Source organism: Aegilops tauschii, chromosome 2, assembly GCF_002575655.3.
Source record: "Aegilops tauschii subsp. strangulata cultivar AL8/78 chromosome 2, Aet v6.0, whole genome shotgun sequence".
Taxonomy (NCBI): Eukaryota; Viridiplantae; Streptophyta; class Magnoliopsida; order Poales; family Poaceae; genus Aegilops; species Aegilops tauschii.
Genome location: NC_053036.3, coordinates 27,022,200 through 27,047,254, shown reverse-complemented (window position 1 = coordinate 27,047,254; position 25,055 = coordinate 27,022,200). Strand labels below are relative to the sequence as shown.

General features: G+C 50.1%; 2 protein-coding genes across 2 annotated transcripts; both read left to right on the top strand.

Annotated features, from left to right (window-relative positions):
- The first annotated feature begins 5,860 nt into the window (after nt 1–5,860).
- LOC109773948 (scarecrow-like protein 3) lies at nt 5,861–6,865 on the top strand. Its single transcript, XM_020332673.1, has one exon. It carries the CDS (start codon nt 5,861–5,863, stop codon nt 6,863–6,865), a length of 1,005 nt encoding a protein of 334 aa, XP_020188262.1.
- Nucleotides 6,866–12,498: 5,633 nt separating this feature from the next.
- Nucleotides 12,499–12,843, top strand: LOC141040665 (scarecrow-like protein 3). Its single transcript, XM_073506780.1, has 2 exons — nt 12,499–12,586; nt 12,677–12,843. Exons 1-2 carry the CDS (start codon nt 12,499–12,501, stop codon nt 12,841–12,843), a joined length of 255 nt encoding a protein of 84 aa, XP_073362881.1.
- The last annotated feature ends 12,212 nt before the right edge of the window (nt 12,844–25,055 follow it).

The window sequence follows — 25,055 nt, the reverse complement described above, 5'->3', positions numbered from 1 at the left end:
TGATGCTGGGGTAGATGGTGACCGGCTGCAGCAGGGCGTACAGGGTTTCCAATGAGAAGGATGTGTGTGCTTCTTCATCCACTCGCGCGACATCCCGATGTTCTCTCTCTCGACCTGGCGTGCCGTGTGACGAGGATCGCCAGATATTGTGACATGTGATATCTGCAGATTTCTCAATTCATTGCAATAATTTCATGCATTTGATGAATGTGCTTTTAGTTGATTGCCTGAACTTCCTATGCCAGAAGCAGAAGTTGGAAAATGTTCAAGACATTTTTGTTATTTTTGTAACATTCAAGACGTTTTGGTTATCTTTGAAACATTCAAGACATTTTGAGTTGTTCTTATTATCGTACTCCTCGTTGTTGTTCGATCATATGCCACAAGCGGAAGTTAAAAGTACAGAGGTACTAGTATGATAGAAAATCAATTACCACAGAACGTTTGACCTCCCTCTCTGTCCCCCCTCTCTCTCTACCTCCCCCCTCTCCCTATCACTCCCTCCCTCCCCTCACTCTCCTATCTCTTTGCCTTCTCGCAAAGACAAACATACACATGCGAGAAGAAATCATAACCTCTTCCTATGGGGCCTTAGCACAATGACTTCCCGACTATCTTCCAAGTTAGTATAATAGAAGAGTATAAAATTCCTTTTTGTGGCAGTATCTATCCCTTTGGCTTGGAGGAACAAAGTGCAAGTATATGGATAGAATTTCCTTTATCCCAACTATTTAGGACAAACAAATGAAAGCTAAACTCCCTCTGAGACCTCTTTAGACCCTTCCTATGGATAAGTAGTAGAGACAATCATATCTTTGTATAATAATATGCAGAAAGTGTTACTTTCTATATTCTTATTAAGAAACATTAGTAACACTAATGTATATTTACACCTTTTTTGAACATATCATTTGAAGATGTATATGTTCCTTTTTTTATTGCTAACCCGCCCGACCCATGGGTTGATGACTAGTATTTTCAAACCGAAGAAATATATGATTATCCTAAATCACCTTATCCCCCATTGCCTAACTTCAAGTAATTTTTTTTGTCAAATCAAGAATTTATTCCTAGCATTCGTTAAACGTCAAACAGGCACACTAGTGTATTAGTGAACACACCTCTACGGACAGCATGGTCGGTGGATCTCGGAAACGGACTCAATGGGACATTCGTACACTCCAGCATCAATGGTAGTACGACATTACTCGTGTCGGAGGTGAGGTCGGCAACAACGCCTACTACAGCATCCCTAACGGCGCCTGCACCGCAGAATCAGTACGAGCAGCGCACAATAGACCTTATCACACTTCTATATTCCTGAGCCACCGCGTTCGCCAAAGGATACAAGGAGCTGATAAAGAAGGGGCTGGAGAGGATATGCAGCAGTCTCGCATCAGATAATGTTAGCGGGCCCCTGCATTGCCTCGTGTCTTCATTCGCCGATACTCTAGCACTACGCGTGGTCCACCCATGCCAGGGCGTGTGCCGCACATTCCAGCAGCACAAGGCTACCTCCGCAGTAGCGGCCGCCGCGGTGCGCCGCCACTTCGCCGAGATGTGCCCGTTCCTCCGCCTCGTCGGGACCACGGCGAACTTCGCCATCATCGATGCAGCTCAGACGGAGAGGAATGCCGTGCTCCAGTCGCCGATCTCGGCGGCGCTGAAGCCGCCTAGTGGCTTCTGCTCCTCCGCCTCTTTGCCAAGCGTCCGGGAGAGGGCGCACATGACCAAATCCTCCATCTGACCATCGTCAACAAGGATGACGAGTTCCTGTCCGTCATCGGAGCGCTCCTCGCCCAGGTAGCCGAGAGCTTGCACATTGGCTTCCTGTTCGACCTGGTGAAACTCCACATCAATTAGCTTCTCAGCATCGAGCCCCTCGGTATCAGGAGCGGCGAAGCACTGGTCATTGTCTCCACCCTACAGCTCCACCGTTTTCTCGCCGACGATTTGTAGAAGTGGCTGTTCGTCCTCACGACAGGAAAGGAAAAGTGCAGGCCCATGCTACCATGACGAGGGCTGACGCGCTCCTCCGCAACCTTGCGGAGCTATCCCCAAAGCTCATGGTGGTGACGGAGTAGGAGGCCGACCACAAGGCGAGTTCATGGGCCGGTACGACAATGCGCTCAACTACTACGGGGCCCTTTTTGATGCCTTGGAGGAGAGCGTACCTGCACGCGGGTCGGCAATGGAGCATTCGAACATGGAACAGTGCTTGCTCCTGGATGAGATCAGGGATATCGTTGCCTGTGATGGCGCGCAGCGCCGGGAGCGCCACGAGCGGATGGTGAAGTGGGCGGTGCGGATGAAGGACGTCGGATTCGCGCCGCAGACGCAGTGGTGCAAACGGTGATGCTGGGGTAGATGGTGTCCGGCTGCAGCAGGGCGTACAGGGTTTCCAGTGAGAAGGATGTGTGCTTCTTCATCCACTCACGCGACATCCCGGTGTTCTCTGTCTCGATCTGGCGTGCGGTGTGACGAGGATCTCCAGATATTGTGACATGTGAAATCTATAGATTTCTCAATTCATTGCAATATTTTCATGCATTTGATGAATGTGCTTTTAGTTGATTGCCTGAATTTCTTATGCCAGAAGCAGAAGTTGGAAAATGTTCAAGACATTTTTGTTATTTTTGTAACATTCCAGACGTTTTGGTTATCTTTGAAACATTCAAGACATTTTGAGTTGTTCTTGTTATCGTACTACAAGTTGTTGTTTCATCTTATTCCACAAGCAGAAATTAAAAGTACGAGGTACTAGTATGATAGCAAATAAATTACCACAGAACGTTTGACCTCTCTCTCTCACTCTCTACCTCCCCCCTCTCCCGATCTCTCCCGCTCTCCCCTCTCTCTCCTCTCGCTCTGACTTATCGCAAAGACAAACGTACACATGTGGGAAGAAATCATAACCTCTTCCTATGGGGCCTTAGCACGACGACTTCCCGACTGTCTTCCAACTTAGTATGATAGAAGTATATAAAATTCCTTTTTGTGGAAGTATCTATCCCTTTGTTTGGAGGAACAAAGTGCAAGTAAATGGATAAAATTTCCTTTATCCAACTGTTTTGGACAAACAAATGAAAGCAAAACTCCTCTGAGACCTCTTTAGACCCTTCCTATGGATAAGTAGTAGAGACAATCATATATTTGTATAATAATATCTAGAAAGTGTTACTTTATATATTCTTATTAAGAAACATTAGTAACACTACAGTTATTTACAATTTTTTTGAACATGTCATTTACACTTTTTAGATGTACATCTTCCACTTTTTATTGCTAACCCGCCCGACCCATGGGATGATGACTAGTATTTTCAAACCGAAGAAATATAAGATTATCCTAAATCACTTTATACCCCATTGCCTAACTTTAAGTAATTTTTTTGTCAAATCAAGAATTTATTCCTAGCATCCGTTAAACGTCAAACGGACACACTAGTGTATCAGTGAACACACCTCTAAGGACAGCGTGGTCGGTGGATCTCGGAAACGGACTCAATGGGACATTCGTACACTCCAGCATCAATGGTATACGACATTACTCGTGTTGGAGGTGAGGTCGGCAGCGACACCTACTACAATATCCCTGACGGCGCCTGCACCGCAGAATCAGTACGAGCAGCGCGCAATAGACCTTATCACACTTCTATAATCCTGTGCCACCGCGTTCGCCAAAGGGGACAAGGAGCTGATAAAGAAGGGGCTGGAGAGGATATGCAGCAGTCTCGCATCAGTTGACATCTGCGGGACCCTGCACTGCCTCGCGTCGTTGTTCGCCGATGCTCTAGTGCCGCGTGTGGTCCACCCATGTCAGGGCGTGTGACGCGCCCTCCGGCTGCACAAGACTACCTCCGCACTGCCAGCCGCGCAGGTGCGCTGCCACTTCGCCGAGATGTGCCCGTTCCTCCGTCTCGCCGGGACCACGGCGTACTACGCCATCTTCGATGCATCTCGGATGACGAGGAATGCCGTGCTCCACGTCGTCGATCTCGGCGGCGCTGAAGCCGCCTAGTAGCTTCTGCTCTTCCGCCTCTTTGCCAAGCGTTCAGGAGAGGGCGCACGTGACCAAATCCTCCATCTGAACATCATCAACAAGGACGACGAGTTCCTGTCTGTCACCGGTGCGCTCCTCGCCCGAGAGGACGAGAGCCTGCACAACGGCTTCCAGTTCCACCCGGTGAAACTCCACATCAATCAGCTACTCAGCATCAAGCCCCTCGGTATCAGGAGCTGCGAAGCACTGGTCATCATCTCCACCCTACAGCTCCACCGTCTGCTCGCGACGAGTTAGTAGAAGTGGCTGCTCGTCCTCACGACAGGAAAGGAAAAGCGCATGCCCATGCTACCATGACGAGGGCCGAGACGCTCCTCCGCGACCTAGCGGAGCTAACGCCAAAGCTCATGGTGGTGACAGAGTAGGAGGCCGACCACAACGGCGAGTTCATAGGCCGGTTCGACAACGCGCTCAACTACGATGGGGCCTTGTTTGATGTCCTGGAGGAGAGCGCACCTGCGCGCGGGTCAGTAATGGAGCGGTCGGACGTGGAGCGGTGCCTGCTCGTGCATGAGATCGGGGATATCATTGCCTGTGATGGCACACAGCACCGGGAGCGCCATGAGCGGATGGTGAAGTGGGCGGAGCGAAAGAAGGGTGCCAGATTCGCGCCGTAGACGCAGTGGCGCAAACAGTGATGCCGTGGTAGATGGTGACCAGCTGCAACAGGGCGTACAGGGTTTCCAGTGAGAAGGATGTGTGTGCTTCTTCATCCACTCACGCGACCTGGCGTCCCATGTGACGAGGATCGCCAGCTATTGTGACATGTGATATCTGCAGATTTCTCAATTCATTGCAATAATTTGATGCATTTGATGAATGTGATTTTAGTTGATTGCCTGAACTTCTTATGCCAGAAGCAGAAGTTGGAAAATGTTCAAGACATTTTTTTATTTTTGTAACATTCAAGACGTTTTGTTTATCTTTGAAACATTCAAGACATTTTGAGCTGTTCTTATTATCGTACTCCTAGTTGTTGTTTCATCATATGCCACAAGCAGAAGTTGAAAGTACGAGGTACTAGTATGATAGAAAATCAATTACCACACAACGTTTGACCTCTCTCTCCCCTCTCTCTCTCTCTCTCTCTCACCCCCTCTCCCTATATCTCTCTCCCCTCTCTCTCCTCTCTCTCTGCCTTCTCGCAAGGACAAACGTACACATGCGAGAAGAAATCATAACCTCTTCCTATAGGGCCTTAACACAACGACTTCCCGACTGTCTTCCAACTTAGTATGATAGAACAATATAAAATTCCTTTTTGTGGCAGTATCTATCCCTTTGGTTCGGAGGAACAAAGTGCAAGTAAATGGATATAATATCCTTTATCCCAACTGTTTCGGACAAACAAATGAAAGCTAAACTCCTCTCAGACCTCTTTAGACCCTTCCAATGGATAAGTAGTAGAGACAATCATATCTTTGTATAATAATATGCAGAAAGTGTTACTTTCTCTATTCTTATTAAGAAACATTAGTAAAACTAATGTTATTTACACTTTTCTTGAACATGTCATTTACACTTTTTAGATGTATATGGTCCTCTTTTATTGCTAACCCGCCCGACCCATGGGCTGATGACTACTATTTTCAAACCAAAGAAATATATGATTATCCTAAATCACCTTATCCCCCATTGCCTAACCTTAAGTAAAAAAATATTGTCAAATCAAGAATTTATTCCTAGCATCCGTTAAACGACAAACGGGCACACTAGTGTATCAGTGACCACACTTCTAAGGACAGCATGGTCGGTGGATATCGCAAACGGACTCAACGGGACATTCGTACACTACAGCATGAATGGTACTACGACATTACTCGTGCTGGAGGAGAGGTCGGCAGCGGCACCTACTATAGCATCGCTGATGGCACCTGCACCACAGAATCAGTACGAGCAGCGCGCGATAGACCTGATCACACTTCTATATTCCCGCGCCACCGCATTCGCCAAAGGGGACAAGGAGCTGATAAACAAGGGGCTGGAGAGGATATGCAGTAGTCTCGCATCACACGACGTCGGCGGGCCCCTGCACCACCTCGCGTCTTCGTTCGCCGAAGCTCTAGCGCTGCGCGTGGTCCAGCTATGGCAGGGCGTGTGCCGCGCCCTCCAGCTGCACAAGATTACCCCTGCACCAGCGGCCGCCGCGGGGCGCCGCCACTTTGCCGAGATGTGGTCGTTCCTCCACCTAGCCAGGACCACGGCGAACTACGCCATCATCGACGCAGCTCAGACGGAGAGGAATGCCATGCTCCATGTCGTCCATCTCAGTGGCGCTGAAGCCACCCAGTGGCTTCTGCTCCTCCTCCTCTTTGCCAAGTGTCCGGGAGCGGGCACACATGACCAAATGCTCCATCTGACCATTGTCAACAAGGAAGACGAGTTCCTGTCCATCACCCGTGCGCTCCTTGCACGGGTAGCCGAGAGCCTGCACATCGGCTTCCAGTTCCATCCGGTGAAACTCCACGTCAATCAGCTGCTCAACATCGAGCCCCTCGGTGTCAGGAGCTGCGAAGAACTGGTCATCCTCTCCACCCTACAGCTCCACCATCTGCTCGCCGACGAGTTTGTAGAAGTGGCTACTCGTCCTCACGATAGGAAAGGAAAAGCGCAGGCCCATGCTACCATGATGAGGGCCGACACGCTCCTCCGCGACCTAGCGGAGCTATCGCCGAAGCTCATGGTGGTGACGGAGCAGGATGCCGACCACTATGGCGAGTTCATGGGTCGGCTCGATAACACACTCAAGTACTACGGGACCTGTTTGATGCCCTGGAGGAGAGCATACATGCACGCTGGTTGACAATGGAGCAGTCGGACGTGGAATGGTGCCTACTGCTGCAAGAGATCAGGGATATCGTTGCTTGTGATGGCGCGCAGTGCCGGGAGCGCCACGAGCGGATGGTGAAGTGGGCGGAGCGGATGAAGGCCGCTGGATTCGCAACGCAGACGCAGTGGCGCAAACGGTGATGCTGGGGTAGATGGTGACCGGCTGCAGCAGGGCGTACAGGTTTCCAGTGAGAGGGATGTGTGCTTCTTCATCCACTCGCGCAACATCCGGATGTTCTCTGTCTCGACCTGGCGTGCAGTGTGGCGAGGATCGCCAGATATTGTGACATGTGACATCTGCAGATTTCTCAATTCATTGCAATAATTTCATGCATTTTATGAATGTGCTTTTAGTTGATTGCCTGAACTTCTTATGACAGAAGCAGACGTTTTAAAATGTTCAAGACATTTTTGTTATTTTTGTAACATTAAAGACGTTTTGATTATCTTTGAAACATTCAAGACATTTTGAGTTGTTCTTGTTATCATACTCCTAGTCGTTGTTTCATCTTATGCCAGAAGCAAAAGTATGTGGTACTAGTATGATAGCAAATCAATTACCACAGAACCTTTGAACTTCTTATGCCACAAGCAGAAGTTGAAAGTACTTTTTAGATGTATATATTCCTTTTTTTCTCGCTAACCCGCCCGACCCATGGGTTGATGACCAGTATTTTCAAACCGAAGAAATATATGATTATCCTAACTCACCTTATCCCCCATTGCCTAACTTGAAGTAATTTTTTTGTCAAATCAAGAATTTATTCCTAGCATCCGTTAAACTTCAAATGAGCACACATGTGTATCAGTGAACACACCTCTAAGGACAGTGTGGTCGGTCGATCTCGGAAACGACTCAATGGGACATTCGTACACTCCAGCATCAATGGTAGTACGACATTACTCGTGTCGGAGGTGAGGTCGGCAACGGCGCCTACTACAGCATCCCTGACAGCACCTGCACCGCAGAATCAGTATGAGTAGCGCGCAATAGACCTTATCACACTTCTATATTCTTGCGCCACCGTGTTCACCAAAGGGACAAGGAGCTCATAAAGAAGGGGCTGGAGAGGATACGCAACAGTCTCGCATCAGACGATGTCGGCGGGCCCCTGCACTGGCTCGCGTCTTCATTCGACGATGCTCTATCACTGCGCGCGGTCCACCCATGCCAGAGCGTGTGACGCGCCCTCCAGCTGCACAAGACTACCCCCGCAATGGCGGCCGCCGCGGTGCGCCGCCACATCGCCCAGATGTGCTCGTTCCTCCGCCTCGCCGGGACAACGGCCAACTACGCCATCATCGATGCAACTCGGACGGAGAGGAATGCCATGCTCCATGTTGTCGATCTCGGCGGCCCTGAAGCCGCCTAGTGGCTTCTGCTCCTCCGCCTCTTAGCCAAGCATCCGGGAGAGGGCACACATGACCAAATCCTCCACCTGACCATCGTCAACTAGGACGACGAGTTCCTGTCCATCACAGGTGCGCTCCTCGCCTGGGAAGCCGAGAGCCTACACATTGGCTTCCAGTTCCACCCGGTGAAACTCTACATCAATCAGCTACTCAGCATCGAGCCCCTCGGTATCAGGAGCGGTGAAGCACTGGTCATCGTGTCCACCCTACTACTCCACCGTCTGCTCGCCGACGAGTTTGTAGAAGTGGCTGCTCTTCCTCACGACAGGAAAGGAAAAGCGCAAGCCCATGCTACCATCACGAGATCCGATGCGCTCCTCCGCGACCTAGCGGAGCTATCGCCGAAGCTCATGGTGGTGACGGAGTAGGAGGCCGACCACAATGGCGAGTTCATGGGCTAGTTCAACAACACGCTCAACTATGACGGGGCCTTGTTTGATGCCCTGAAGGAGAGCCCACTGATACGTCCATTTTGCATCATGTTTTCCTACTGTTATTTATGATGTTTTTATGCATAATAATGCTTTTTGGAGTAATTCTAATTCCTTTTCTCTCATAATATGCAAGCTACACACAAAGAGGGAGAATTCCGACAACTGGAAATCTGGACCTGGAAAAGCTACGTCAGGCCACCTATCCTGCACAACTCCAAACAAGCTGAAACTTCAGAGAGATTTTTTATGGAATATTTGAAGAATATTGGAGCAAATAAGTACCAGAGGGGGCCCACCAGGTGGGCACAACCCACCAGGGCGCGCTAGGGAGCCCAGGCGCGCCATGGTGGGTTGTGCTCCCCTCGGCCCACCTCCGGTACCCATCTTCTGGTATATAAGTCATTTTGACCTACAAAAAATAAGGGTAGGACTTTCGGGATGGAGCGCCGCCGTCTCGAGGCGGGACTTGGGTAGGAGCACTTTTGCCCTCCGACGGAGCGATCCCGCCGGGGGAACTTCCCTCCCGGAGGGGGAAATCCTCGTCGTCATCATCACCAACAACTCTCCCATCTTAGGGAGGGCAATCTCCATCAACATCTTCAACAACACCATCTCCTCTCAAACCCTAGTTCATCTCTCGTGTTCAATCTTTGTATCAGAACTATAGATTGGTGTTTGTGGGTGACTAGTAGTGTTGATTACATCTTGTAGTTGATTACTATATGGTTTATTTGGTGGAAGATTATATGTTTAGATCCAATATGCTATTTAAAACCCCTCTGATCTTGAGTATGATTATCATTTGTGAGTAGTTACTTTTGTTCTTGAGGTCAAGGGAGAAATCATGTTGCAAGTAATCATGTGAACTTGATATGTGTTTGATATTTTGATAGTATGTATGTTGTGATTCCCTTAGTGGTGTCATGTGAATGTCGACTAGATGACACTTCACCATATTTGGGCCTAAGGGAATGCATTGTGGAGTAGTTATTAGATGATGGGTTGCGAGAGTGACAGAAGTTTAAACCCTAGTTTATGCGCTATTCCGTAAGGGACCGATTGGATCCAAAAGTTTAATGCTATGGTTAGAATTTATTCTTAATACTTTTCTCGCAGTTGCGGATGCTTGCGAGGGGGTTAATCATAAGTAGGAGGTTTGTTCAAGTAAGAACAACACCTAAGCACTGGTCCACCCACATATCAAATTATCAAAGTAGCGAATACAAATCGAATCAACATGATGAAAGTGACTAGATGAAATTCCCGTGTACCCTCAAGAACGCTTTGCTTACAATAAGAGATCGTTTTGGCCTGTCCTTTGCCTCAAAAGGATTGGGCTACCTTGCTTCACTTTTGTTACTATTATTGTTACTTGCTCGTTACAAATTATCTTGCTATCAAACTACTCTGTTACTTACAATTTCGGCACTTGCAGACATTACCTTGCTGAAAACCACTTGTCATTTCCTTCTGCTCCTCGTTGGGTTCGACACTCTTACTTATCGAAAAGAGCTACAATTGATCCCCTATACTTGTGGGTCATCACGCACCTGCACGCGGGTCGGCAATGCAGTGGTCGGACGTGGAACGGTGCCTGCTCGTGCATGAGATCAAGGATATCATTGCCTATGATGGCGCGCGGCACCGGGAACGACACGAGCGGATGGTGAAGTGGGCGGAGCAGATGACGGGCGCCGGATTCGCGCCGCAGACGCAATAGCGCAAACAGTGATGCTGGGGTAGATGGTGACCGGCTGCAGCAGGGCGCACAGGGTTTCCAGTATGAAGGATGTGTGTGCTTCTTCATCCACTCGCGCGACATCCCGATGTTCTCTGTCTCGACCTGGCGTGCCGTGTGACGAGGATCGCCAGATATTGTGACACGTGATTTCTGCATATTTCTCAATTCATTGCAATAATTTCATGCATTTGATGAATGTGCTTTTAGTTGATTGCCTGAACTTGTTATGCCAGCAACAGAAGTTGGAAAATGTTCAAGACATTTTTGTTATTTTTGTAACATTCAAGATGTTTTGGTTATCTTTGAAACATTCAAGACATTTTGAGTTGTTCTTATTATCGTACTCCTGGTTGTTGTTTCATCATATGCCACAAGCAGAAGTTGAAAGTACGAGGTACTAGTATGATAGAAAATCAATCACCACAAAATGTTTGACCTCTCTCTCCCCTCTCTCTCTACCTCCCCCTCTCCCTATCTCTCCCTCTCTCCCCTCTCTATCCTCTCTCTTTGCCTTCTCGCATGGAAAAACGTACACATGCGAGAAGAAAGCATAACCTCTTCCTACGGGGCCTTTGCACAACGACTTCCCGACTGTCTTCCAACTTAGTATGATAGAAGAATATAAAATTCCTTTTTGTGGCAGTATCTATCCCTTTGGTTTGCAGGAACAAAGTGCAAGTAAATGGATAGAATTTCCTTTATCCCAATTGTTTAGGACAAACAAATGAAAGCTAAACTCCTCTTAGACCTCTTTAGACCCTTCCAATGGATAAGTAGTAGAGACAATCATATCTTCGTATAATAATATGTAGAAAGTGTTAGTTTCTCTATTCTTATTAAGAAACATTACTAACACTAATGCATATTTACACTTTTTTTGAACATGTCATTTACACTTTTTTTGAACATGTCATTTGAAGATGTATATGTTCCTTTTTTTATTGCTAACCCGCCTGACCGATGGGTTGATGACTAGTATTTTCAAACCGAAGAAATATATGATTATCCTAAATCACCTTATCCCCCATTGCCTAACTTCAAATATTTTTTTTTTGTTAAATCAACAATTCATTCCTAGCATCCATTAAACGTCAAACGGGCACACTAGTGTATCAGTGAACACAACTCTAAGGACAGTGTGGTCGGTGGATCATAGAAACGGACTCAATGGGACATTCGTACACTCCAACATCAATGGTATTACAACATTACTCGTGTCAGAGGTGAGGTCGGTAGTGGCGCCTACTATAGCATCCCTGACGGCACCTGCACCGCAGAATCAGTACACGCAGCACGCAATAGACCTTATCACACTTCTATATTCCTGTGCCTCCGTGTTCGCCAAAGGGTACAAGGAGCTGATAAAGTAGGGGCTGGAGAGGATATGCAGCAGTCTCGCATCGGACGATGTTAGCGGGCCCCTGCACTGCCTCGCGTCTTTGTTCACGGATACTCTAGCGCTGCACGTGGTCCACCAATGCCAAGGCGTGTGCTGCGTATTCCAGCAGCACAAGACTACCTCCGCACTGGCGGCCGCCGCGGTGCGCCGCCACTTCACCGAGATGTGCCCGTTCCTCCGCCTCATCGGGACCACGGCGAACTTCACCATCATCGATGCAGCTCGGACGGAGAGGACTGCCGTGCTCCACGTCGTCGACCTTGGCGGCGTTGAAGCCGCCTAGTGGTTTCAGCTCCTCCGCCTCATTGCCAAGTGTCCGGGGGAGGGCGCACATGACCAAATCCTCCATCTAACCATCGTCAACAAGGACGACGAGTTCTTGTCCGTCACCGGTGCGTTCCTCGCCCGGGAAGCCGAGAGCCTACACATTGGCTTCCTGTTCCACCCGGTGAAACTCCACATCAATCAGCTACTCAGCATCGAGCCCCTCGGTATCAGGAGCGGTGAAGCACTGGTCATCGTCTCCACCCTACAACTCCACTGTTTGCTCGTCGACGAGTTTGTAGAAGTGGGCTGCTCGTCCTCACGACAGGAAAGGAAAAGCGCAGGCCCATGCTACCATGATGAGAGCCGACGCGCTCCTCCGCGACCTAGCGGAGCTATCGCCAAAGCTCATGGTGGTGACGGCGTTGGAGGCCGACGACAACGGTTAGTTCGCGGTCCGGTATGACTATGCGCTCAAATACTACGGGGCCCTGTTTGATGCCCTGGAGGTGAGCGTACCTGCACGCGGGTCAGCACTGGAGCGGTCGGACGTGGAACGGTGCCTGCTCCTGCATGAGATCAGGGATATTGTTTCCTGTGATGGTGCGCAGCGCCGGGAGCGCCACGAGCAGATGGTGAAGTGGGCGGAGCGGATGATGGGCGCCGGATTCGTGCCGCAGACGCAGTGGTGCAAATGGTGATGCTGGGGTAGATGGTGACCGGCTGCAGCAGGGTGTACAGGGTTTCCAGTGAGAAGGATGTGTGCTTCTTCATCCACTTGCGCGACATCCCGATGTTCTCTGTCTCGATCTGGCGTGCGGTGTGACAAAGATCACCAGATATTGTGACATATGAAATCTGCAGATTTCTCAATTCATTGCAATAATTTCATGCATTTGATGAATGTGCTTTTAGTTGATTGCCTGAACTTCTTATGCCAGAAGCACAAGTCGGAAAATGTTCAAGACATTTTTGTTATTTTTGTAACATTCAAGACGTTTTGTTTATCTTTGAAACATTCAAGACATTCTGAGTTGTTGTTGTTATCATACTCCAAGTTGTTATTTAATCTTATTCCACAAGCAAAATTTGAAAGTACGAGGTACTAGTATGATAGCAAATCAATTACCACAGAATGTTTGACTTCTTTGTCCCCCCTCTCTCTGTACCCCCCCCCCTCTCCCTATCTCTCCCTCTCTCCCCTCTCTATCCTCTCTCTTTGCCTTCTCGCAAGGACAAACGTACACATGCGAGAAGAAAGCATAACCTCTTCCTACGGGGCCTTAGCACAACGACTTCCCGACTGTCTTCCAACTTAGTATGATAGAAGAATATAAAATTCCTTTTTGTGGCAGTATCTATCCCTTTGGTTTGGAGGAACAAAGTGCAAGTAAATGGATAAAATTTCCTTTATCCCAACTGTTTAGGACAAACAAATGAAAGCAAAACTCCTCTGAGACCTCTTTAGACCCTTCCTATGGATAAGTAGTACAGACAATCATATCTTTGTATAATAATATGTAGAAAGTGCTACTTTCTCTATTCTTATTGAGAAACATTAGTAACACTAATGTTATGTACACGTTTTTTGAACATATCATTTACACTTTTTAGATGTATATGTACCTTTTTTTATTGCTAACCCGCCCGACCCATGGGTTTATGACTAGTATTTTCAAACCGAAGAAATATATGATTATCCTAAATCACCTTACCCCCCATTGCCTAACTTTAAGTAATGTTTTTGTCAAATCAAGAATTTATTGCTAGCATCCATTAAACGTCAAACGGACACACTAGTGTATCAGCAAACACACCTCTAAGGACAGCGTGGTCGGTGGATCTCGGAAACGGACTCAATGGGACATTCGTACACTCCAGCATCAATGGTAGTACGACATTACTCGTGTCGGAGGTGAGGTCGGCAACGACGCCTACTACAGCATCCCTGACGGCACCTGCACCGGAGAATCAGTACGAGCAGCGCGCAATAGACGTTATCACACGTCTATATTCCTACGCCACTGTGTTCGCCAAAGGGGACAAGGACCTGATAAAGAAGGGGTTGGAGAGGATATGCAGCAGTCGAAGATCGAAATATGTCGGCGGTGTTGGAAATATGCCCTAGAGGCAATAATAAATGGTTATTATTATATTTCTTTGTTCATGATAATCGTCTATTGTTCATGCTATAATTGTATTGTCCGGAAATCGTAATACATGTGTGAACACGTAGACCACAACGTGTCCCTAGTAAGCCTCTAGTTGACTAGCTCGTTGATCAACAGATAGTCATGGTTTCCTGACTATGGACATTGGATGTCATTGATAACGGGATCACATCATTAGGAGAATGATGTGATGGACAAGACCCAATCCTAAGCATAGCATAAAAGATCGTGTAGTTTCGTTTGCTAGAGCTTTTCCAATGTCAAGTATTTTTTCCTTAGACCATGAGATCGTGCAACTCCCGGATACCGTAGGAGTGCATTGGGTGTGCCAAACGTCACAACGTAACTGGGTGACTATAAAGGTGCACTAAGGGTATCTCCGAAAGTGTCTGTTGGGTTGGCACGGATCGAGACTTGGATTTGTCACTTCGTGTAACGGAGAGGTATCTCTGGGCCCACTCGGTAATGCATCATCATAATGAGCTCAATGTGACTAAGGCGTTAGTCACGGGATCATGCATTGCGGTACGAGTAAAGAGACTTGCCGGTAACGAGATTGAACAAGGTACTGGAATACCGACGATCGAATCTCGGGCAAGTAACATACCGATTGACAAAGGGAATTGCATACGGGATTGATTGAATCCTCGAAACCGTGGTTCATCCGATGAGATCATCGTGGAACATGTGGGAGCCAACATGGGTATCCAGATCCCGCTTTTGGTTATTGACCGGAGAGGCGTCTCGGTCATGTCTGCATGTCTCCCGAACCCGTAGGGTCTACACACTTAAGGTTCGGTGACGCTAGGGTTGTAGAGATATATGTATGCGGAAACCCGAAAGTTGTTCGGAGTCCCGGATGAGATCCCGGACGTCACGAGAGGTTCCGGAATGGTCCGGAGGTGAAGAATTATATATAGGAAGTCCAGTTTCGGCCACCGGGAAAGTTTCGGGGGTTACCGGTATTGTACCGGGACCACCGGAAGGGTCCCGGGGGTCCACCGGGTGGGGCCACCTATCCCGGAGGGCCCCGCGGGCTGAAAGTGGAAGGGAACCAGTCCCTAGTGGGCTGGGCGCCCCCCCATGGGCCTTCCCCATGCGCCTAGGGTTGGGAACCCTAGGGTGGGGGGGCTTCCCCCTTGCCTTGGGGGGCAAGGCAACCCCTTCCCCCCCTTGGCCACCGCCCCCCCCTTGGAGATCCCATCTCCCAGGGGCCGGCGCCCCCCAGGGGCCTATATAAAGGGGGGGGAGGGAGGGCAGCAACCTACAGCCTTGGGCGCCTCCCTCCTCCCCTGCAACACCTCTCTCTCTCTCTCTCTCTCTCTCTCTCTCTCGCAGAAGCTCGGCGAAGCCCTGCCGGAGACCCGCTACATCCACCACCACGCCTTCATGCTGCTGGATCTCCATCAACCTCTCCTTCCCCCTTGCTGGATCAAGAAGGAAGAGACGTCGCTGCACCGTACGTGTGTTGAACGCGGAGGTGCCGTCCGTTCGGCACTCGGTCATCGGTGATTTGGATCACGGCGAGTACGACTCCGTCATCCACGTTCATTGGAACGCTTCCGCTCGCGATCTACAAGGGTATGTAGATGCACTCCCTTCCCCTCGTTGCTAGTAGACTCCATAGATGCATCTTGGTGAGCGTAGGAATTTTTTTAAAATTATGCTACGATTCCCAACAGGCGGGACCCTACACTGCCTCGCGTCTTCGTTCGCCGATGCTCTAGCACTGCGTGTGGTCCACCCATGTCAGGGCGTGTGACGCCTCCTCTAGCTGCACGAGACTACCCCCGCACTGGCGGCTGCCACGGTGCGCCGCCACTTCGCCGAGATGTGCCCATTCCTCCGCCTCGCCGGGACCATGGCGAACTACGCCATCATCGATGCATCTCAGACGAAGAGGAATGCCGTGCTCCACGTCGTGGATCTCTGCGGTGCTGAAGCTGCCTAGTGGCTTCTGCTCCTCCGGCTCTTTGCCAAGCGTCCAGGAGAGGGCGTACATGATGAAATCCTCCATCTGACCGTCGTCAACAAGGACGACGAGTTCCTGTCTGTCACCGGTGCGCTCCTCGCCCGGGAGGCCGAGAGCCGGCACAACGGCTTCCAGTTCAACCTGATGAAACTCCACATCAATCAGCTACTCAGCATCAAGCCCCTCGGTACCAGAAGCGGCAAAGCACTGGTCATCATCTCCACCGTCTGCTCGCCGACGAGTTTATAGAAGTGGCTGCTGTCCTCACGACAGGAAAGGAAAATCGCAGGCCCATGCTACCATGACGAGGGCCGACACGCTCCTCCGCGATCTAGCGGAGCTATCGCCGAAGCTCATGGTGGTGATAGAGTAGGAGGCCGACCACAACGGCGAGTTCTTGGGCCGGTTCGACACCGTGCTCAACTACGACAGGGCCTTGTTTGATGCCCTGGACGAGAGTGCACCTACACGCGGGTCGGCAATGGAGCGGTCGGACGTGGAGCGGTGCCTGCTCGTGCATGAGATCAGGGATATCATTGCGTGTGATGGCGTGCAGCGCCGGGAGTGCCACGAGTGGATGGTGAAGTGGGCGGAGCAGATGAAGGGCGCCGGATTCGCGCTGCAGACGCAGTGGCGCAAACGGTGATACTGGGGTAGATGGTGACTGGCTGCAGCAGGGCGTACAAGATTTCCAGTGAGGAGGATGTGTGCTTCTTCATCCACTCGCGCGACATCCCGATGTTCTCTGTCTCGATCTGGCGTGCGGTGTGACAAGGATCTCCAGATATTGTGACATGTGAAATCTGCAGATTTCTCAATTCATTGCGATAATTCCATGCATTTGATGAATGTGCTTTTAGTTGATTGCCTGAACTTCTTATGCCAGAAGCAGAAGTTGGAAAATGTTCAAGACATTTTTGTTCTTTTGTAACATTCAAGACGTTTTGGTTATCTTTGAAACATTCAAGACATTTGGAGTTGTTCTTGTTATCGTACTCCAAGTTGTTGTTTCATCTCATGCCACAAGCAGAAGTTGAAAGTACGAGGTACTAGTATGATAGCAAATCAATTACCACATAACGTTTGACCTCTCTCTCCCCCCCTCTGTCTCTCTCTACCTCCCCCCTCTCCCTATCTCTCCCTCTCTCCCCTCTCTCTCCTCTCTCTCTCTCTCTGACTTCTCGCAAAGACAAACATACACATGCAAGAAGAAATCATAACCTCTTCCTATGGGGCCTTTGCACGACGACTTCCCGACTGTCTTCCAACTTAGTATGATAGAAGAATATCAAATTCCTTTTTGTGGCAGTATTTATATCCCTTTGGTTTGGAGGAACAAAGTGCATTTTAATGGATAAAATTTCCTTTATCCCAACTGTTTAGGACAAACAAATGAAAGCTAAACTCCTCTGAGACCTCTTTAGACCCTTCCTATGGATAAGTAGTAGAGACAATCATATCTTTATATAATAATATGTAGAAAGTGTTACTTTCTCTATTCTTATTAAGAAACATTAGTAACACTAATGTTATTGACACTTTCTTTGAACATGTCATTTACACTTTTTAGATGTATATGTTCCTTTTTTTATTGCTAACCCGCCCGACCCATGGGTTGATGACTAGTATTTTCAAACCGAAGAAATATATGATTATCCTAACTCACCTTATCCCCCATTGCCTAACTTTAAGTAATTTTTTTGTCAAATCAAGAATTTATTCCTCGCATCCGTTAAACGTCAAACCAGCACACATGTGTATCAGTGAACACACCTCTAAGAACAGCGTGGTCGGTGGATCTTGGAAAGGACTCAATGGGACATTCGTACACTCCAGCATCAATGGTAGTACGACATTACTCGTGTCGGAGGTGAGGTCGCCAGCAGCGCCTACTACAGCATCTCTGACGGCGCCTGCACCGCAGAATAAGTACGAGCAGCGCGCAATAGACCTTATCACACTTCTATATTCTTGCGCCACCGTGTTCACCAAAGGGACAAGGAGCTCATAAAGAAGGGGCTAGAGAGGATACGCAACAGTATCGCATCGGACGATGTCGGCGGGCCCCTGCACTGCCTCACGTCTTCATTCGCCGATGCTCTAGCGCTGCGCGCGGTCCACCCATGCCAGAGCGTGTGAAAGCTAAACTGCTATGAGACCTCTTTAGACCCTTCCTATGGATAAGTAGTACAGACATTCATATATTTATATAATAATAAGTAGAAAGTGTTACTTTCTCTATTCTTATTAAGAAACATTAGTAACACTAATGTTATTTACACTTTTTTTGAACATGTCATTTACACTTTAATTAGATGTATATGTTCCTTTTTTTACTGCTAACCCACCCGACCCATGGGTTGATGACTAATATTTTCAAACCAAAGAAATATATGATTATCCTAACTCACCTTACCCCCATTCCGTTACTTTAAGTAATTTTTTTGTCAAATCAAGAATTTATACCTAGCATCCCTTAAACGTCAAACGGACACACTAGTGCATCAGTGAACACACCTCTAAGGACAGCGTGGTCAGTGGATCTCGGAAACGACTCATTGGGACATTCGTACACTCCAGCATCAATGGTAGTACGACATTACTCGTGTCGGAGGTGAGGTCGGTAGCGGCGCCTACTACAGCATCCCTGACGGCGCCTGCACCGCAGAATCAGAACGAGCAGCGCGCAATAGACCTTATCACACTTCTATATTCCCGCACCACCGTGTTCGCCAAAGGGGACAAGGAGCTGATAAAGAAGGGGCTGGAGAGGATATGCAGCAGTCTCACATCGGACAATGTCGGCGGGCCCCTGCACTGCCTCGCGTCTTCGTTCGCCGATGCTCTAGCGCTGCGCGTGGTCCACCCATGCCAGGGCGTGTGACGCGCCCTCCAGCTGCACAAGACTACCCCCGCACTGGCAGCCGCCGCGGTGCGCTGCCACTTCGCCGAGATCTGCCTGTTCCTCCGCCTCGCTGGGACCACGACAAACTATGCCATCATTGATGCAGCTCGGACGGAGAGGAATGTCGTGCTCCACGTCGTCAATCTCGTCGACGCTGAAGCCGCCTAGTGGCTTCTGTTCCTCCACCTCTTTGCCAAGCGTCCGGGAGCGGGCGCACATGACCAAATCCTCCATCTGACCATTGTCAACAAGGACGACGAGTTCCTGTCTATCACCGGTGCGCTCCTCGCCCGGGAAGACGAGAGCCTGCTCATGGGCTTCCTGTTCCACCCGGTGAAACTCCACATCAATCAGCTACTCAGCATTGAGCCCCTCGGTATCAGGAGCGGCGAAGCACTGGTCATCGTCTCCACCCTACAGCTCCACCATTTGCTCGCCGACCAGTTTGTAGAAGTGGCTACTCGTCCTCATGACAGGAAAGGAAAAGCGCAGGCCCATGCTACCATGACGAGGGCCGATGCGCTCCTCCGCGACCTAGCGGAGCTATCGGCGAAACTCATGGTGGTGACGGAGTAGGAGGCCGACCACAAAAGCGAGTTCATGGGCCACTTCGACAACATGCTCAACTACTACGGGGCCCTGTTTGATGCCTTGGTGGAGAGCGTACCTGCACACGGGTCGGCAATGGAGCGGTCGGATGTGGAATGGTGCCTGTCCTGCATGAGATCAGGGATATCGTTGCCTGTGATGGCGCGCAGCGCCGGGAGCGCCACGAGCGTATGGTGAAGTGGGCGGAGCGGATGACGGCCGCCGGGTTTGCGTCTGCGGCGATGAGCGCAGACATAGTGGGGCAAATGGTGATGGTGGGGGAGATTGTGACCGGCTGCAGCGGGGCGTACAGGTTTCCAGTGAGAAGGATGTGTGCTTCTTCATCCACTGGCTCCACATCCCGGTGTTCTCTGTCTCGACCTGGCATGGGGTGTGAGGAGGATGACCATATTGTGACATGTGATATCTATAGATTTGTCAATTCATTGCAATAATTTCAGGCATTGGATGAATATGCTTTAGTTGATTGCCAGAACTTCTTGTCATCATTTTTAGTTGTTGTTGTTATCCTACTGTGCGATAGCTGTTGTTTCATCTTATGGCACAAGCAGAAGTTGGAAAATGTTCTAGACATTTTTGTTTTTTTTTTGAAACATTCAAGACGTTTTGGTTATATTTGAAACATTCAAGACGTTTTGGTTATCTTTGAAACATTCAAGACGTGCTTGTATGATAGCAAATCAATTACCACAGAACGTTTGAGCTCTCTCTCCCCCCCTCTCTCTCTACCTCCCTCCCTCTCCCTCTCTCTCCCGCTCCTCTCTCTCTCTCTCTCTTTGCATTCTCGCAAGATCAAACGTACACATGTGAGAAGAAATCATAACCTCTTCCTATGGCGCCTTAGCACGACGACTTCCCGATCGACTGTCTTCCAACTTAGTATGATAGAAGAATATAAAATTCCTTTTTGTGGCAGTATCCATCCCTTTGGTTTAGAGGAACAAAGTGCAAGTAAATGTATAAAGTTTTCTTTATCCCAACTGTTTAGGACAAAAAAAAATGAAAGCTAAACTCCTCTGGGACCTCTTTTAGACCCTGTAAGCCGAGTGCCAGCTTTGGCCGCACGGCTTATAGCCTGTTCCGTGACGGCGCCCACAGCCGCCTCCGTTGTAGACATGTGGCATATGTCTTTTGCCGAGTGCGTGCTGTAAGCCCGGTGCTTTTTTCAGATACCGTGTTATCCCTATAAGCCGAGAGCTTTATTTGCAACACTCGGCTTATAGATGGCCATAAGCCGAGTCCTTTAAATTTACCGGGTGTTTTTGATGGGCAATAAGCCACGGCGACTACGTCCAGAGCGTGTGCGTGCGTGAGCTGAGTGTGTCGAGTGTAGTCTGTGGTCGCGTGAGTCATAGACCGGGCATAGTCTGACCATTGTATGGCCATGGTCCGACTTGTGTATGGTCTGGCCATGGTCTGGGGTATGTCTGACTAGTGTCCAGGTTGTGTGCGTGAGTGCCTGTGTTTGTTGGCGAAGAACCAGGGGTGAGCACGTCGCTAGCACCGGTAGTGGCCGCGTCGTCCGCGTCCGAGCGCGGCGGGTGCCTGAGCCAGGGGTGCGGGGCGTGGGTAGTGGATGAGTATGCGCGGCGTATGAGCGCGCGTATAAGTCTCCCCGAACCCCTGTGTATCCCGGTGTGGGTTGAGTTCGAGCTCAAAGAAAAAACGTCGTTGTTGCAGCGGGCGTTCGTGCGCCAGGAAAACCACCGCGTCCACTGCTGCTTCTTCTTCCTTCTTTCTTCTTTAGTGTGTGCTAGAGAGAGAAGTGTTCGGAGAGAGAGAGGGGTAGAGCTAGGGCCAGCTAGGGCAAGGGCTTGGCTCCAACAATTGGCATCAGAGCTTCGGTTCGAGAGCTCGCCGGCGGCCATGGCGCTTGTTCCGCACGGCGGTGGTGGTGGCAGTTTCTCGCTGCCGGTCCCGCCATTGACGACGACGAACTACACCTCCTGGGCGATCAAGGTGGAGGCGCTCCTTGATGCCCAGGGGCTGTGTTGTGCGGTGGCTCCGGCGGATGGCACAACGGTGGACGCCGGCAAGAGCAAGACGGCGAGGGCACTGCTGCTCGGAGCACTGTCGGAGGAGGTGCTGCTGCCGGTGTCGACGAAGACCACCGCGAAGGACGTATGGGACTCCTTCAAGGTGCGCTTCGTCGGTGCCGATCGGGAGCGGGCGACCCGGCTCGCGTCGCTCCGCGGCGAGTTTGATCGGCTGCGGATGGCGGACGGCGAGGACTTGGACAACTTCGCTGGGAAGCTCGGCGCCATGACGGCACGATATGCAGGCATGGGCGACGTGCTCGATGACGCCGCACTTGTGAAGAAGCTGCTAGACTCGGTCCCTGACTGCCTGTACCCCGCCGTCGCCGGAATAGAGCAATTCTGCCACCACGCCGCGTCTCCGTGCCACGCACCTCCACGGTTGTCGCGCCGAGCCATCGCGACCTCTGCGCCACCACGCAGGTCCTTCGCGACCTCCTCGTCACCACGACTGCCGTGCCCTTCGCGCGCACGACATCACACCGCACAGCCATGGACTCGCCGCGCGTTGCCGTCGCCACGCGCTCGCCGCGCGTCGCAGCCGATGCCTCCATGTCGGCCGCGCACACCGCCCTCGCCGCGGACGCCACCGCGCGCCACGGCCGCCCCTCGAACCTTGTGGCTCTGAATACCAATTGTTGGCGCCGCCTCCATCGACGCCGCTCTTCTTCTACCTCTTGCCTCACACAAGGAGAAACTCCACACACACCCACGCACACATGCACCAAGGAAGAACTCACAAGCTTTGCCAAGAGGCTCCCTTGGTGATCACACAGTGGCTACATTGTTTCTCCAGCCCTCACGGACGCTCTTTCTCATTTACCTGATCGCTTTAAATACCAGTACAAAAGAGTCACACACGCACTGGCCAGCCGCCACACTCGGCTGCTAACTCCTACTAATCCAACTAACTTGCATGCATCCATGCACGCACGATCCGGCCAACACACCGGCCACTACTCCATCGTGGTGGTTATCCTCTAATGACCGAGTCCACTCACAATTTCATGCACAAAGCTAGCCAACAACCTGAACACATCAAGTCAGCCAACCAACTGAATATGGCCCGGCTAACTGACCGTGATCCACGCTCCTGTATGCATGCGGCTAACAATCTATGCATGTCAAGATTACTATTAACAAGGCAGTGCAAGATGCGGTCGATGATGATGTCCATGGCGTGGAAGGAGAGGTCACAGAAGCGGCCGACGACGTGAGTGTGAGGAGAGGTCAGAGCGGCGGCGGGGAAAGTGAGACGGGAATGGAATGGGGATTGGCTGCGTTACCTCGATCCAAATTTGGATACCCTAGTAGTACTCCACCAGTGATTTTACACTTGCTGTTAGACCTAGGGCTCCGTTCCAACATTTGGGCCGGTTGGTCGGGAGTCGGAACAGGGCGCCGCAGGAGTACGACATTCGTGGGCCTTTCTGACCTTCATATTTTGCTCTGGATTATTAACTCTTCGTCGGCCCTTTTTACCTCCTTCCGTTGACAAGTCTGGGAGTTGCAACGTAGTCGGCACCCAATCACATATTATTGTCTACAGATTGAAGGAGTACAATGTTCGTGGACACGCTTTTTAACATGTGAACATTTTTAAAATGGCATGAGCACTTTGAGAAATGTATGAAGATTATATTAAGTGTAATGAACATTTATTGAGGATGTGCGAAAAGTTACTAAAATTTCATGAACATTTTTCTGAGTGCCTGGACCAGTTTTGACAATTACCTGGACAGTTTGTGAAATATGTGCAAACGTCTTATTAAAGCTGATATAATAATTTTTCGAAAATTACATAAGCAATATGAATGTATTTTATCCAAAATACACTCATATAGACAAAGGGAAAATTACTCCTAGAAAGGGTGCTGGACTACCCACCTCCTGGGGCTCGTCGAGAGCAAGAGTGCCCTTCGAGCCATTTGTTTTGTGGTGGCATGCCGTGTAGGGCTCTCGAGGGCTCTCCATGCCATCTGAACCCGGACGGCGCGCACCCGGACGTCTCAGATTGGCGGTCCATGATGGGTCATCTGCGCGTTCGGGGACACCGTTATTGGGCGGTGTTGGGAAAGCCGGCAAGCAGGACCCCGTGCGCAATGGCATCTCCGAACCCGCATGTCAGCACCCTCGGCCTCGTGCGTCCTGGTCCGCCCGCGCCATCCTGGGCCTCGTCGCACCTGCCTTCCACGTTACGCTCGCCCGGTTAGAGAGCTCCCTAGGTTGTCCCGGTTCGTGCGCGTGGTGCGCTTCGCTTCGTGTGCCGGGCGTCTTATGTACGCCCGCCCGACGACTGCCTCTAGCCCCATGCGCCAACCGACTAGGGTATTTCCGTCCGGCCAGGAGCTACGACGGGAAGTGGCTGGCATGCGCACACTCGATGGTGTAGGGTTGCTTCCCTGGCGCTAGCCGGGCACTGCTCGTGGTCGCCCCTGCCGGATTGTTTTACTGTCGTCAGCCGAGAACTGGCGCTCGCAATATCTCTTGCTTTGTTTCGGGTTGTTTCACTTGGTCGTCTTCAACTACCTTAAGATGGAGGGTCAGTTGCTCGGCCTGATAAGTCGGTTGTTTTTATGGGTGTTTTTGTCTTTTCCTTAAGGAGGTTCCAATTTCCTATAAGTTTGTTCTTTTGCGCCGCACTTCGGGCGCTGTTTATGCTAGGCTGCCTTTCACTTCATTTCGCTCCTGCTGGCAGAAGCAAGCACGTCTTCAATGTAGGCATTCTCTATTGTGACGGGCGGCGGACACATGTCCATCGGTGGGTGCCTGAGGACATTGGAAAGTGAAAGGGTTTTGGGTAGGAAGAGAAGATTGACGGAGATCTAGATATATAGTGAAGGGGAGAGAACAGAGGAAGAAGAAAAGCTAAGGAGAGAGAGGGAAAATACATAGAGGAGAATGAAAGGAGAAAGAAGAGAAAGTGGAGAAAGAAGTGAAGGGAGAGAGGAGGAAGAAGGAGGCTTCCCAAAGCTGAATTGTTGGCCCACGGCGTGTCGTCCAACTAACACACCAATTGTATCTAGCTCACTAGTGGCATTGAAGCAAAGAACACACCACTAATAATTAACACGTTACTAATGGCGTGGAAGTTTAGAGCCCTCGCTAGTACTAGTGACGATACTAATGGTGTGCCCTTAGGGTCCACACCACTGATAGTTTATGCGGGATCAGACCACTAGATCCCAGACACTGGTGTCTAGTGTACCGAGACCTAATA

Bases quoted from the DNA above. Each gene is read 5' to 3' on its own strand.
- LOC109773948 (XM_020332673.1), top strand. From the start codon at position 5,861: ATGAATGGTACTACGACATTACTCGTGCTGGAGGAGAGGTCGGCAGCG.
- LOC141040665 (XM_073506780.1), top strand. From the start codon at position 12,499: ATGATGAGAGCCGACGCGCTCCTCCGCGACCTAGCGGAGCTATCGCCA. The intron at 12,587-12,676 runs GTTAGTTCGCGG...CACGCGGGTCAG, and splicing joins GTTGGAGGCCGACGACAACG to CACTGGAGCGGTCGGACGTG.